Raw genomic sequence first — 13,865 nt, forward strand, 5'->3', positions numbered from 1 at the left:
AGAGACAAGGATCTACTCCTGTAAACTCAGGAGTTGTACCGAATGATTGGAGAATTGCTAATATAGTTCCTGTTTTTAAGAAAGGAAAAAAAAGTGATACGGGTAACTACAGGCCTGTTAGTTTGACATCTGTAGTATGCAAGGTCCTGGAAAAAATTTTGAAGGAGAAATTAGTTAAGGACATTGAAGTCAATGGTAAATGGGACAAAATACAACATGGTTTTACAAAAGGTAGATCGTATAAAACCAACCTGATCTCCCTCTTTGAAAAAGTAACAGATTTTTTAGACAAAGGAAGCACATTGGATCTAATTTACCTAGATTTCAGTATGGTGTTTGATACCGTGCCACATGGGGAATTATTAGTTAAATTGGAAAAGATGAGGATCAATATGAACATCGAAAGGCGGATAAGGAATTGGTTAAAGGGGAGACTACAACGGGTCCTACTGAAAGGCGAACTGTCAGGCTGGACAGAAGTTACTAATGTTGTTTCTCAGGGATCAGTTTTGGGACCAATCTTATTTAATCTTTTTATTACTGACCTTGGCACTAAAAGTGGGAGTGTGCTAATACAGTTTGCAGATGATACAAAGCTGGGAGGTATTGCCAATTCAGAGAAGGATCGGGATATTATACAGGAGGATCTGGATGACCTTGTAAACTGGAGTAATAGTAATAGGATGAAACTTAATAGCGAGGAGTGTAAGGTTATGCATTTAGGGATTAATAACAACAATTTTAGTTATAAAGTTGGGGATGCATCAATTAGAAGTAACGGAAGAGGAAAAGGACCTTGGAGTATTGGTTGATCATAGGATGACTATGAGCTGCCAATGTGATATGGCTGTGAAAAAAGCTAATGCGATTTTGGGATGCATCAGGAGAGGCATTTCCAGTAGGGATAAGGAGGTTTTAGTACCATTATACAAGGCACTGGTGAGACCTCACCTAGAATACTGTGTGCATTTTTGGTCTCCCATGTTTAAAAAGGATGAATTCAAACTGGAGCAGGTACAGAGAAGGGCTACTAGGATGATCTGAGGAATGGAAAACTTGTCTTATGAAAGGAGACTTAAGGAGCTTGTCTTGTTTAGCCTAACTAAGAGAAGGTTGAGGGGAGATATGATTGCTCATATCTGATATGATATATCAGAGGGATAAATACAGGAGAGGGAGAGGAATTATTTAAGCTCAGAACCAATGTGGACACAAGGACAAATGGGTATAAACTGGCCACCAGGAAGTTTAGACTTGAAATTAGATGATTTCTAACCATCAGAGGAGTGAAGTTTTGGAATAGCCTTCCTAGGGAAGCAGTGGGGGCAAAAGATCTATCTGGCTTTAAGATTCTACTCGATAAGTTTATGGAGGAGATGGTATGATGTGATGTGATAATGGGATTTTGGTAATTAATTGATCTTTAAATATTCAGGGTAAATAGGACTAATCCCCTGAGACGGGATATTAGATGGATGGGATCTGAGTTACCCAGGAAAGAATTTTCTGTAGTATCTGGCTGGTGAATCTTGCCCATATGCTCAGGGTTTAGCTGATTGCCATATTTGGGGTCGGGAAGGAATTTTCCTCCAGGGCAGATTGGAGAGGCCCTGGAGGTTTTTCGCTTTCCTCTGTAGCATGGGGCACGGGTCACTTGAGGGAGGATTCTCTGCTCCTTGAAGTCTTTAAACCACGATTTGAGGACTTCAATAGCTCAGACATAGGTGAGGTTTTTCGTAGGAGTGGGTGGGTGAGATTCTGTGGCCTGCGTTGTGCAGGAGGTTGGACTAGATGATCAGACTGGTCCCTTCTGACCTTAGTATCTATGAATCTATCTATGAATCTATGATCACAGTCTACTGAGCCATTTTCATCTTAAGCCAGCAAGGGAGGTGAGGAGAAGCTATCCTTCCTTGCACAGTCTCTGTTGTCTCCCAGTCTCAGTCATTAATCAGGGGACAAAGGATGGGGGAGCCCGGGCCCACCCTCTACTCCAGGCTTCAGCCCAGGGACCCTAATAGTATCAGCTATGGTAGCTGACCTTTTAGAAACATGACATGTACAATTCCCTGGACTACTTCCCCCTTACTGAGCAGCCCTCACTTCCTCAAGCTCCACTTCACTCTTATCTCAGGGCCTCCTTCCTTGTGCCTGATATGGTGTGTACTACTCAGTCTCTCCAACAGCACAACTTCCTTTCACAGCTCCTGACATCCACACCCACCTGACTAACTGGGAGGCTTTTAACTAGTTTCAGCCAGCCCCTGATTGGCTTCAGGTGTGCCAATCAACCTAGCCTACTCCCTGCCTTGAGGAAAGTTCTTAATTGGCCCCAGGTGTCTTAATTGATCTGGAGCAGCTGCCATTTCACTTATCCTGGTACCAGGGATTTGCTTAGCCTGGAGCTAACCTATCTCTCTCCCACTTCTTTTCTATAGCCATCTGGCCTTGCCCCGTCACACTGTACATTGACTGGTGAGATGGTATGCTTCTGATGCACTCTTGATTTGTTCTACTGGACCCATCTTATTGTTCTAAGCTTCCAAAGCAAGTCAGCACAGGTTTGGTGTAAGAGTGTAAAGGAAATAGGGCTGTTCTGAACTGGGTCTAGACACAAGTAGAAAGCTATGAATTTTTTCAGTAGCCTAAAATGGACCAGCTGCACTGAAGAAATTCCACTAAACTGAGTCTGAAACACTTGAAAAAAAATAATAAAAAGAAACAGAGTTAAAAAAAATATAGTATAGAAAGGCTATTGATCCATGTAGCAAGAAACTTATTTGCCACATTTACTGTCAGCCACCCTGTGGGAATAAAATCATTTCCAGGAGTCCTATGACAATCTTTTAAACATCAAAAGCAACTTCAGTAGGACCTCTCTAATCCACACGGATGATAACACAATGCATTGCAAATTACAGACATTTGTGGTTAAGCAAGTGGGCAAAAAAAGGGTAATATTAAAAGTCAAAATCCTTTCCTCTATCACTGGAAAACATTACCAGGACACTGCAGCACAATCATGACAGCTTTTTACTATGAACTGGATAAGCCTAGTCATAGGCGCCGACTCCATGGGTACTGCGGGGTTGGAGCACCCACAAAAGTTTGCGGGTGCTCCGCACCCACTGGCAGCCAAGCTCTCCCCGCTGCCACCCCCTCCTCGTCTCCTCTGCCCCCAAACGTGCCTCGTCCCCCACTCCTCCTTCCTCCCAGCACTTTCCCCCCAACTAACAGCTGTTTGGCGGCACTTAGGACTTTCCGAGAGGGAGGGAGAGGAGCGGAGACACGGCACGCTCAGGGGAGGAGGCGGAGAAGAGGCAGGGCAGGGATGGGGACTTGGGGGAAAAGGGGTGGAATGGGGTGGGAAGGGGGCGGAATGGGGACAGGGTGGAATGGAGGTGGGGTGAGGGAGGGGCAGGAAGAGGCAGAGCAGGGGCAGGGCCAGGGATGGTCAAGCACCCACCAGGCTGTGGGGAAGTCGGCGCCTAAGAGCCTAGTTACTAGGGTTACCAGATATCCCAATTTTATAGGGACAGTCCCAATATTCGAGGCTTTGTCTTATATAGGTGTCTATTCCCCCACAACTCCCTGACTCAATTTTTCACATTTGTTATCTGGTCACCCTACTAGTTCCTGATTTTTCACAGCTTGTAAATTGTCTTGAAATTTAGGGAATATCTGCAACATTTGTAGCTATCCAACTTCCCCCCTGAAGAAGTTAAAATGAATTCAGGCTGAATACAGTAAGTTAGCTTAGACACTAAATGTAGTTTGAAGTATGAGATTATGAACACATTAGATTATAGAGGCTGTCTCATGATCCTCACTCTCTATTATTGGCCAAATGGAGCTCATTGCAGAACTAGATTCTTTTCCCCTCATAGAATATTCATTTTTAGAGCTAGCCAGGAAACAGACTTTCAGGCCTGCAAAAAACTTCAAGTCTTGGGGGAAAAAAAATTGTTCTGAATCAGGATGAACCTCCAAAAACGCAAAAATTTTCACAGACCTGGAAGTTTGCAATACTTCATTTTAGAATCACCATTCTAGAATCTGTCAGAAACCTGCCTGGCTTCTGCTGAATATTCATCAAAATCAACACGTTCCAATGGAATGTGTTGATTTGACAAATCAGCATTTTCCAAAATTTCCAGATGTTCACTATGTTTTCCTGCCCTCTCAACAGTACACTTATTATAAGGCTTGCTTGGTATTTCCAAGAAGAGATTGTCCCTTTTCTCCATAACTTGTAATGTGGGTAATGCAGTGTAAGAAGTATAGTTTGGTGTTTCGTTACTCTTTTAAGGCCCCATCCTACAAACACAATGGGGCAACTCATGAAAGTACATGTCCTCACAGATACAAGTGTTTACTGGGTCAGACCCTTAGGAAGCATACCTGTGCTTTTACCTTTCATACCAGTTCTTTATTTCCATTCACACACCCCTCCTTTTCTCTTCCACTTTTACCTATTTAACTTCTTAAAATCCACGTCTCTAGGTTCTCAACACTACTTATAAGCGAACCACACCTTATACATGCAGGGCAGAAAGCATACAGGGAGTGGAAGATGGGAGGGATCAGCAAGGAAAGCTACCTAATTGAGGTCAGAAGATGTAAGGATCAAGTGAGACAGGCTAAAAGTCGAGTAGAGTTGGACCTTGCAAAGGGAATTAAAACCAATAGTAAAAGGTTCTATAGCCATATAAATAAGAAGAAAACTAAGAAGGAAGAAGTGGGGCCGCTTAACACTGAGGATGGAGTGGAGGTTAAAGATAATCTAGGCATGGCCCAATATCTAAACAAATACTTTGCCTCAGTCTTTAATAAGGCTAAAGAGGATCTTGGGGATAATGGTAGCATGACAAATGGGAAGGAGAATATAGAGGTAGATATTACCATATCAGAGGTAGAAGCGAAACTGAAACAGCTTAATGGGACTAAATCGGGGGGCCCAGATAATCTTCATCCAAGAACATTAAAGGAATTGGCACCTGAAATTGCAAGCCCATTAGCAAGAATTTTTAATGAATCTGTAAACTCAGGAATAGTACCGAATGATTGGAGAATTGCTAATATAGTTCCTATTTTTAAGAAAGGAAAAAAAAGTGATCCGGGTAACTACAGGCCAGTTTGTTTGACATCTGTAGTATGCAAGGTCCTGGAAAAAATTTTGAAGGAGAAATTAGTTAAGGACATTGAAGTCAATGGTAAATGGGACAAAATACAACATGGTTTTACAAAAGGTAGATCGTGCCAAACCAACCTAATCTCCTTTTTTGAAAAAGTAACAGATTTTTTAGATAAAGGAAATGCAGTGGATCTAATTTACCTAGATTTCAGTAAGGCATTTGATACCATGCCACATGGGGAATTATTAGTTAAATTGGAGAAGACGGGGATCAATATGAACATCAAAAGGTGGATAAGGAATTGGTTAAAGGGGAGACTGCAACGGGTCCTACTGAAAGGCGAACTGTCAGGTTGGAGGGAGGTTACCAGTGGAGTTCCTCAGGGATCGGTTTGGGGACCAATCTTATTTAATCTTTTTATTACTGACCTTGGCACAAAAAGTGGGAGTGTGCTAATAAAGTTTGCAGATGATACAAAGCTGGGAGGTATTGCCAATTCGGAGAAGGATCGGGATATTATACAGGAGGATCTGGATGACCTTGTAAACTGGAGTAATAGTAATAGGATGAAATTTAATAGTGAGAAGTGTAAGGTTATGCATTTAGGGATTAATAACAAGAATTTTAGCTATAAGTTGGGGACGCATCAATTAGAAGTAACGGAAGAGGGGAAGGACCTTGGAGTATTGGTTGATCATAGGATGACTATGAGCTGCCAATGTGATATGGCTGTGAAAAAAGCTAATGCGGTTTTGGGATGCATCAGGAGAGGCATTTCCAGTAGGGATAAGGAGGTTTTAGTACCGTTATACAAGGCACTGGTGAGACCTCACCTAGAATACTGTGTGCAGTTCTGGTCTCCCATGTTTAAAAAGGATGAATTCAAACTGGAGCAGATACAGAGAAGGGCTACTAGGATGATCCGAGGAATGGAAAACTTGTCTTATGAAAGGAGACTTAAGGAGCTTGGCTTGTTTAGCCTAACTAAAAGAAGGTTGAGGGGAGATATGATTGCTCTCTCTAAATATATCAGAGGGATAAATACAGGAGAGGGAGAGGAATTATTTCAGCTCAGCACCAATGTGGACACAAGAACAAATGGGTATAAACTGGCCACCAGGAAGTTTAGACTTGAAATCAGACTAAGGTTTTTAACCATCAGAGGAGTGAAGTTTTGGAATAGCCTTCCAAGGGAAGCAGTGGGGGCAAAAGATCTATCTGGCTTTAAGATTCTACTCGATAAGTTTATGGAGGAGATGGTATGATGGGATAATGGGATTTTGGTAAGTAATTGATCTTTAAATATTCAGGGTAAATAGGCCAAATCCCCTGAGATGGGATATTAGATGGATGGGATCTGAGTTACTATAGAAAATTCTTTCCTGGGTATCTGGCTGGTGAATCTTGCCCATATGCTCAAAGTTTAGCTGATTGCCATATTTGGGGTCGGGAAGGAATTTTCCTCCAGGGCAGATTGGAGAGGCCCTGGAAGTTTTTTGCCTTCCTCTGTAGCATGGGGCATGGTTGACTTGAGGGAGGCTTCTCTGCTCCTTGAAGTCTTTGAACCATGATTTAAGGACTTCAATAGCTCAGACATGGGTGAGGTTTTTCATAGGAGTGGGTGGGTGAGATTCTGTGGCCTGCGCTGTGCAGGAGGTTGGACTAGATGATCAGAATGGTCCCTTCTGACCTTAGTATCTATGAATCTATGAATCTATGACTGAGGTAGTGTTCATTCACACATCTGTATTTCCATGTATGAACTGAACTTTTATTTTATAACTGTGGCCTATGCGTATCCATCACATTTAATGTTGCAGACCCATGTTGCCTGTATTGCTTTCAACAAAATGTAAAGTTTTAAATTGGTAGATACAGCATAACTCACTACCCTATTTCTCAATTTAAACAGTCCCATTGTTTGCTTCACCCTTACTTGCATGATCATTTCCATCATTAGACGTTTCGCCTGTAAGGTGCAGTTAATTTTTTAATCCAAAATATATATATAAAAATTAGGAAGTGGGAGGAGAAGAAAACTCGGTATATACAGCTCAAGTGATTTTCTCCAACAGATCTTTAAAAATACTGGGCCTCAGGATATGTCTAGACTTCTCCCAACATAACTATGTCCCTGACCAACACAGCTGTACCAGCAGAATTCTGTAGTGAAAACACAGCTATATTGGCAAAGCTGCGCTTTTATTGGTATAGCTTATTTCATAGAATCATAGAATATCAGGGTTGGAAGGGACCCCAGAAGGTCATCTAGTCCAACCCCCTGCTCAAAGCAGGACCAAGTCCCAGTTAAATCATCCTAGCCAGGGCTTTGTCAAGCCTGACCTTAAAAACCTCTAAGGAAGGAGATTCTACCACCTCCCTAGGTAACGCATTCCAGTGTTTCACCACCCTCTTAGTGAAAAAGTTTTTCCTAATATCCAATCTAAACCTCCCCCATTGCAACTTGAGACCATTACTCCTCGTTCTGTCATCTGCTACCATTGAGAACAGTCTAGAGCCATCCTCTTTGAAACCCCCTTTCAGGTAGTTGAAAGCAGCTATCAAATCCCCCCTCATTCTTCTCTTCTGCAGACTAAACAATCCCAGCTCCCTCAGCCTCTCCTCATAAGTCATGTGCTCTAGACCCCTAATCATTTTTGTTGCCCTTCGCTGTACTCTTTCCAATTTATCCACATCCTTCCTGTAGTGTGGGGCCCAAAACTGGACACAGTACTCCAGATGAGGCCTCACCAGTGTCGAATAGAGGGGAACGATCACGTCCCTCGATCTGCTCGCTATGCCCCTACTTATACAACCCAAAATGCCATTGGCCTTCTTGGCAACAAGGGCACACTGCTGACTCATATCCAGCTTCTCGTCCACTGTCACCCCTAGGTCCTTTTCCGCAGAACTGCTGCCGAGCCATTCGGTCCCTAGTCTGTAGCGGTGCATTGGATTCTTCCATCCTAAGTGCAGGACCCTGCACTTATCCTTATTGAACCTCATTAGATTTCTTTTGGCCCAATCTTCCAATTTGTCTAGGTCCTTCTGTATCCTATCCCTCCCCTCCAGCGTATCTACCACTCCTCCCAGTTTAGTATCATCCGCAAATTTGCTGAGAGTGCAATCCACACCATCCTCCAGATCATTTATGAAGATATTGAACAAAACGGGCCCCAGGACCGACCCCTGGGGCACTCCACTTGACACCGGCTGCCAACTAGACATGGAGCCATTGATCACTACCCGTTGAGCCCGACAATCTAGCCAGCTTTCTACCCACCTTATAGTGCATTCATCCAGCCCATACTTCCTTAACTTGCTGACAAGAATGCTGTGGGAGACCGTGTCAAAAGCTTTGCTAAAGTCAAGAAACAATACATCCACTGCTTTCCCTTCATCCACAGAACCAGTAATCTCATCATAAAAGGCGATTAGATTAGTCAGGCATGACCTTCCCTTGGTGAATCCATGCTGACTGTTCCTGATCACTTTCCTCTCCTCTAAGTGCTTCAGGATTGATTCTTTGAGGACCTGCTCCATGATTTTTCCAGGGACTGAGGTGAGGTTTCATTTATAGGCACTGGTTTTACTATATGGCATTTTTCTTACTTTGCCTACACTGTCTTATCAATGGAAATATATTTTGTTGGTTTGCAAGTGTACAAACTGCAGCTTTGCCAGGATAGCTGTGCCCACACTAGGTATACTTTACTGGCATAGTATAAGGCAGTGATACTCAGACCTCTGGTTCAGGAGCCAAATTAGCGATCAGTGTTACCCAAAAGAGCCACAGTAGTGCGAATGACAGGAAATATTTAGTTTTTATATATTATTCTCACAGCTAGTAAATTAATAACTTAGCGCAAGCTGATAACTTCACTGGTTGATAACATAGTAAAAGCATCCCGATTGGTTAATAACTTAGATTTAGTAATAATTAAAATCACAGTGTTTCAATATCATGTGCTGCAAAGAGCCACAGGAGACACATTAAAAAGCCATTTTTGGCTTGAGAGCCACAGTCTGAGTATCACTGATACAAGGTATTTCTATAGCAGTAAAGTGCTCCTAGTGTAGACATGGCCTGAGCCTTCATTCACTGCAATGCATGTAGTCATTTACACTAGTGCTAAGTAGATGCAGAACACCACTAAAACACATAGTAGCAATTTACACTCCCTTTGCACTAGCATAAGCAACTATACAAAGTACAGGGCAACACAGAATCCAGCCCTTTATTTTTTGTATAATCATTTTGTACCTTAAAGTGAATCACAAGAACGTGATTTGCAAACTGGATACAATTAATTTAGGCTTGAATAAAAACTGGGAGTGGATGTGTCATTACACAAAGTAAAACTATTTCCCCATGTTTATTTCCCCCCCTACTGTTCATCACACATTCTTGTCAACTGCTGGAAATGGCCCACCTTGATTATCACTACAAAAGGTTCCCCCCTGCTGATAATAGCTCACCTTACCTGATCACTCTCATTACAGTGTGTATGGTAACAGCCATTGTTTCATGTTCTCTGTGTATATAAAATCTCCCCACTGTATTTTCCACCAAATGCATCCGATGAAGTGAGCTGTAGCTCACGAAAGCTTATGCTCAAATAAATTTGTTAGTCTCTAAGGTGCCACAAGTCCTCCTTTTTTAATAAAAAAGTTATTCCCTCACATGGATCTCCCAGTACACTGCATCTTCTCTGGGACTGTAAGCTCTTCAGGGCAGGGGCTGTGTGTAATGTTGTGTCTGGTACAGCATTAAGCACATTGTTGACACTTAGGCCTACAACCCCAGGCTGACAGACGCCTGTGCCCCTGAGGAGTTCCATTGCACAAGAGCACGCAGAATCCGGGGCTTCCCACTGCCAACACGCAATGTGGGGTTTGCCTGTCGGGGTGGCGATCCTGAGGGCATTTTAAGTATTAATCAATACAATTTATATTTAACCATCCCGTTTCGGCAAACAGCACTCTGAGAGTTAAACTGTTGGAAGCTGGACCTTGCACCTTTCCTTTTAATATTAATGACTATCCTTTGCTTCATCAAGGAGATAAGCATTCAGTTGAGCCTACTAAGCTAACAACACAGTTAAGTGACTGTGCCTTGCCCTGTCTCCCCGTCCTGCTGTCCTCCCCCCCCCCTTTAAAAAACCCTCCATTTCCAGGTAGGATTTTAAACATAAATGTAAGGGGAAATCCCATTTGTTAAGTAACGGTCAATCACAGATTAACACATTTCTACTTAATCTGAAGCCCCGCTTCTTATTAGCGAACACAGCCCCCCCCGGGGGCACTCGCCAGTGAGACCGGTAGGTGGACTGAAGGGAACTCCGGGGGTTAATGGCTTTGTCTCCGCATTCAGCCCAAAGCCTCCTGCTTACCTGCTGCCGAGTTCAGGTTTCCCCTTCTGCGCCTGCTGCCGAGCTCCCTCAGCTCCCCTTCTTCGTCCTCCAGTCTCCAGGCTTCAGCCATCAGCGAGGGGGGGCAGGAGGGGGCATTTAGAAAGCAGGCACCCCCATGCCCCAGCGCAGAGAGCGCGCGACCGGGGGGTTCTTTGTCTCGCTCAGTGAGTGAGCGAGCGGCGGGCGCCCCCACCGCTGGGGGCCTACGCTGCCGGCCCCGGGGCAGAGCAGCCCTTCCGAGCCGCCCCACTCTACACCTGCACCTCTCCTCCGCCCCGGCAACTCCCTGCCGATCTCTCTCCTTTTCACTCCGCCTCCCTCTTCTCTGAAGTTTAAGCCCAGGCGTGGAGGGTCCCCTTTGGGCCTTTTCCTCTCCTCCCTTCCCCAGCAAGACTCAGCCGGACGCAGGTTGAGAGAGAGAGAGAGAGACAACGACAACCGCAGCCGCACCACGCAACCAGGTTGGGGCGGGAAGGGAAAGCCAAAGGAAAATGAAAGAAGGTGGCGTTTGCTTTTCCTGCCTATTCACAATATTCCGCTGTCAACAGGAAACGCCACTGCTGCCTGACACTAAAACAAAAGGAGGTGGGGGAGGTACCTGGAGCAGAAAGCAGCAATCGGGGCTGCAGCATGCAAGGGAAGGGGCGAGCTTCAGCTGGGGAAGAAGATGGACTCGCACTTAAGGTTAGAGTAGCTGAAAACTTTTATTTAGGGAAAGGGACTTGATTTTTTTTTCTTGTGGATCCCCGTATCTCCAGGGCTGTCTCAAGCTGGTAGCATTTTGAAGGAGGGAGAGTTCTAAACAGCGCAGCATTGAGTGGGATTTTAAAGGTCCCTTCAAGAATGCAGCACATTCTTCCTCATCAGCGGGAAAGACCTTTAAAAACTGCTTTAAATAATCCAAAAACAAGAGCCTCTGTTCAAATGAGGCTTGGCTGATTTATGACTCCCGTCCCATTGTTGAAATTGCGAGCTGAGTTATACCCAGTACAATGCCACTGAGCAGTATGTGGCAACCAGGGGTGTAAATCAGGGCAGAAAAGAAGAGACTGGTGCCTGGATATAGAGCAGCACACCTGTTTTAAAGGGTTAGCTGCCTTTATCCTTTTATTTGCTATGACGAGCACTACAGCTCCGAAAAACACTTGCACTTTATGGTTAAGGTGAATTAAGTAGTAAAGGTTCTCACTGTGAGAAGTTAAAACCTACTCTTCTTATTAGCATATGCGCAATATGCCTCAAGTGGCACATAACCAGGATGCATCTCTGAATTTGGTCTGCTGGCTGCAAAAAAAGTTGGTGATGCTTAGGTACCAATATGATAGGCACCTTAGAAGTGTCCAAATTATAGAGTCTTTGGTTTCAGATTGTTATTATACACAGCTAAACAAACACTCTATCTCTGCTAACCACAAAAGGAACACTGAGGCTGCCAAATTCCTAAACTAGGGAAACAGATTTGAAAACAAATAAGAGGGCCCTATCTGCATACCTAAGATAAAACTGCTGGAGCATTCTGTTTCAACAGTCATTCAAAAGAAGCAATAAAATCAGAAACAATGGGCGGCGGGGGAGAATCACATATTGTGTTGTTAACCATCACCAACAACATGCTTGTTACTGTACAAAACAGAATAAGTCATGGTTCCTGCCCCCATAAGCATACAATCATAGCACCCATCTTGCAAGTTGCACCATGCAAAGCTGGGACAGAAGGGAGTTCCAGGCATAAGGTGTGGTATGGAAGAAGGCATGAAGACAAGTGAGAGATAAACAAAGAGGGAGTGGTGAAGCAGACAATGAATAACTTGAGAAACAGTGTTCCCTACCACTCCTGAAGCAAAAAATTAAGGTATAAACAAGCAATTTATACAACTGAAAGCACAAGGACTAATCACACACACATCCTCCTCTGCTGAACTAAGAGCTCAAAACCAACATCCTCAGATCAACCAGAAGAAAAAGTGCAGTTAGGCTTGGATTGGGCTACAGAGAAATTTCTCTAGAACCCCCAGGAAAAAACAAAAAGAAAAGGAGTACTTGTGGCACCTTAGAGACTAACAAATTTATTAGAGCATAAGCTTTCGTGAGCTACAGCTCACTTCAGGAAAAAACAGTAACCTTTTCCGTAACTGGTGTTCTTCGAGATGTGTTGCTCTTGTTTATTCCACAATAGATATGCGTGCTCGCCAAGTGCACCGGTGCTGGAAGTTTTTCCCCTAGTAGTACCCGTAGGGGAGCGCCCCTAGCAACACCTGGAGTGGTGCCTCCATGGCGCGGTATAAGGAGTGCTGCACGCTCCCCCCACCCTCAGTTCCTTCTTGCAAACAACTCTGACAGAGGGGAAGGAGGGCGGGATGTGAAATAGACAATAGAAGGGTCAAATCCTGAGCCAACTACAGACCTTGGGTCTGAATGTCACCACATGGGCCCCACATCCCAGCTCCAATGCGTCGGACACCAGTTCCAGCGACGGGACCCCTTAGAGCATATTCCCGGGGAGGAGCACCATCTCAAGGAGGCAATCACTGACTCGGGCACCGTGAGGACTTTGTCCATCCTGTCCCTGGCCTGGGAAAACTCTGAGGCCAACCAGAGCAGAAGGGTCCTCATCCAGAGTCTGGTGTGACAGACCACATACATGCACACTGACATGTGACCCAGGAGCTGGAGGCACACACTGGCTGTTGTCACTGGAAATCTCATGACCGTGTCGATGAGCCCCTTCAGGGTCTTGAACCTGTCCGGTGGGAGGGACACTCTGGCCAACGAGGCATCCAGGCCGCCCTGATAAACTCTATGCATTGTACCGGGACTAACACGGACTTGGTGTTGTTTACCAACAGGTCCAAAGTGGTGCACATGTTCCCGCACCTGCAACCGGGAGCTGCCCTTGACCAACCAGTCATCCAGATAGGGGAAGATCTGGACCCCCGCAGCATCTGAGGTAGGCCGCCACCACTGACGTACATTTTGTGAATTCCTGGAGGCAGTGGACAGGCCAAACGGGAGGACTGTAAATTAGTAGTGTTCCTGTCCCACCGTGAAACGGAGGAAGCATCTGTGCCCCTCAAATATATGAATGTAGAAGTACGCGTCCTGCAGATCGGGGGTGGCATACCAGTCCCCAGGATCCAGGGAGAGGATGATGGAGGCCAGGGAACTCACGTGGAACTTGAGCTTCATCATGTACTGGTTCAGGCCTTGCAGGTCCAAGATGGGCCTGAGCCCCGCTTTGGCCTTCGGGATAAGGAAATAGCAGGAGTAGTACCGCTTGCCTTTGAACTCCCCCGGTACCACTTCCACCACTCCTAGG

At 44.8% G+C, this 13,865-nt stretch overlaps 1 protein-coding gene across 3 annotated transcripts in view; it reads right to left on the bottom strand.

The window, feature by feature from the left end:
- SH3D19 (SH3 domain containing 19) overlaps window positions 1–11,066 on the bottom strand; it is a 140,954-nt gene extending 129,888 nt beyond the window's left edge. Inside the window, exons 1-2 of one of the 3 annotated variants that reach the window (XM_043513127.1) lie at window positions 10,782–11,066; window positions 10,529–10,716 (exon numbers count right to left, since the gene is read on the bottom strand). In XM_043513127.1, the coding sequence (XP_043369062.1) occupies window positions 10,529–10,619 (91 nt within the window). In that variant the 5' untranslated portion in view covers window positions 10,620–10,716; window positions 10,782–11,066. Of the gene's footprint in view, window positions 1–10,528; window positions 10,717–10,781 lie in introns of those variants that run through there. The other 2 variants (XM_043513126.1, XM_038400496.2) reach the window with 2 other exon arrangements.
- Between the last annotated feature and the right edge of the window lie 2,799 nt (window positions 11,067–13,865).

The sequence above is a fragment of the Dermochelys coriacea genome, chromosome 4 (genome assembly GCF_009764565.3).
Source record: "Dermochelys coriacea isolate rDerCor1 chromosome 4, rDerCor1.pri.v4, whole genome shotgun sequence".
NCBI classification, from domain to species: domain Eukaryota; kingdom Metazoa; phylum Chordata; order Testudines; family Dermochelyidae; genus Dermochelys; species Dermochelys coriacea.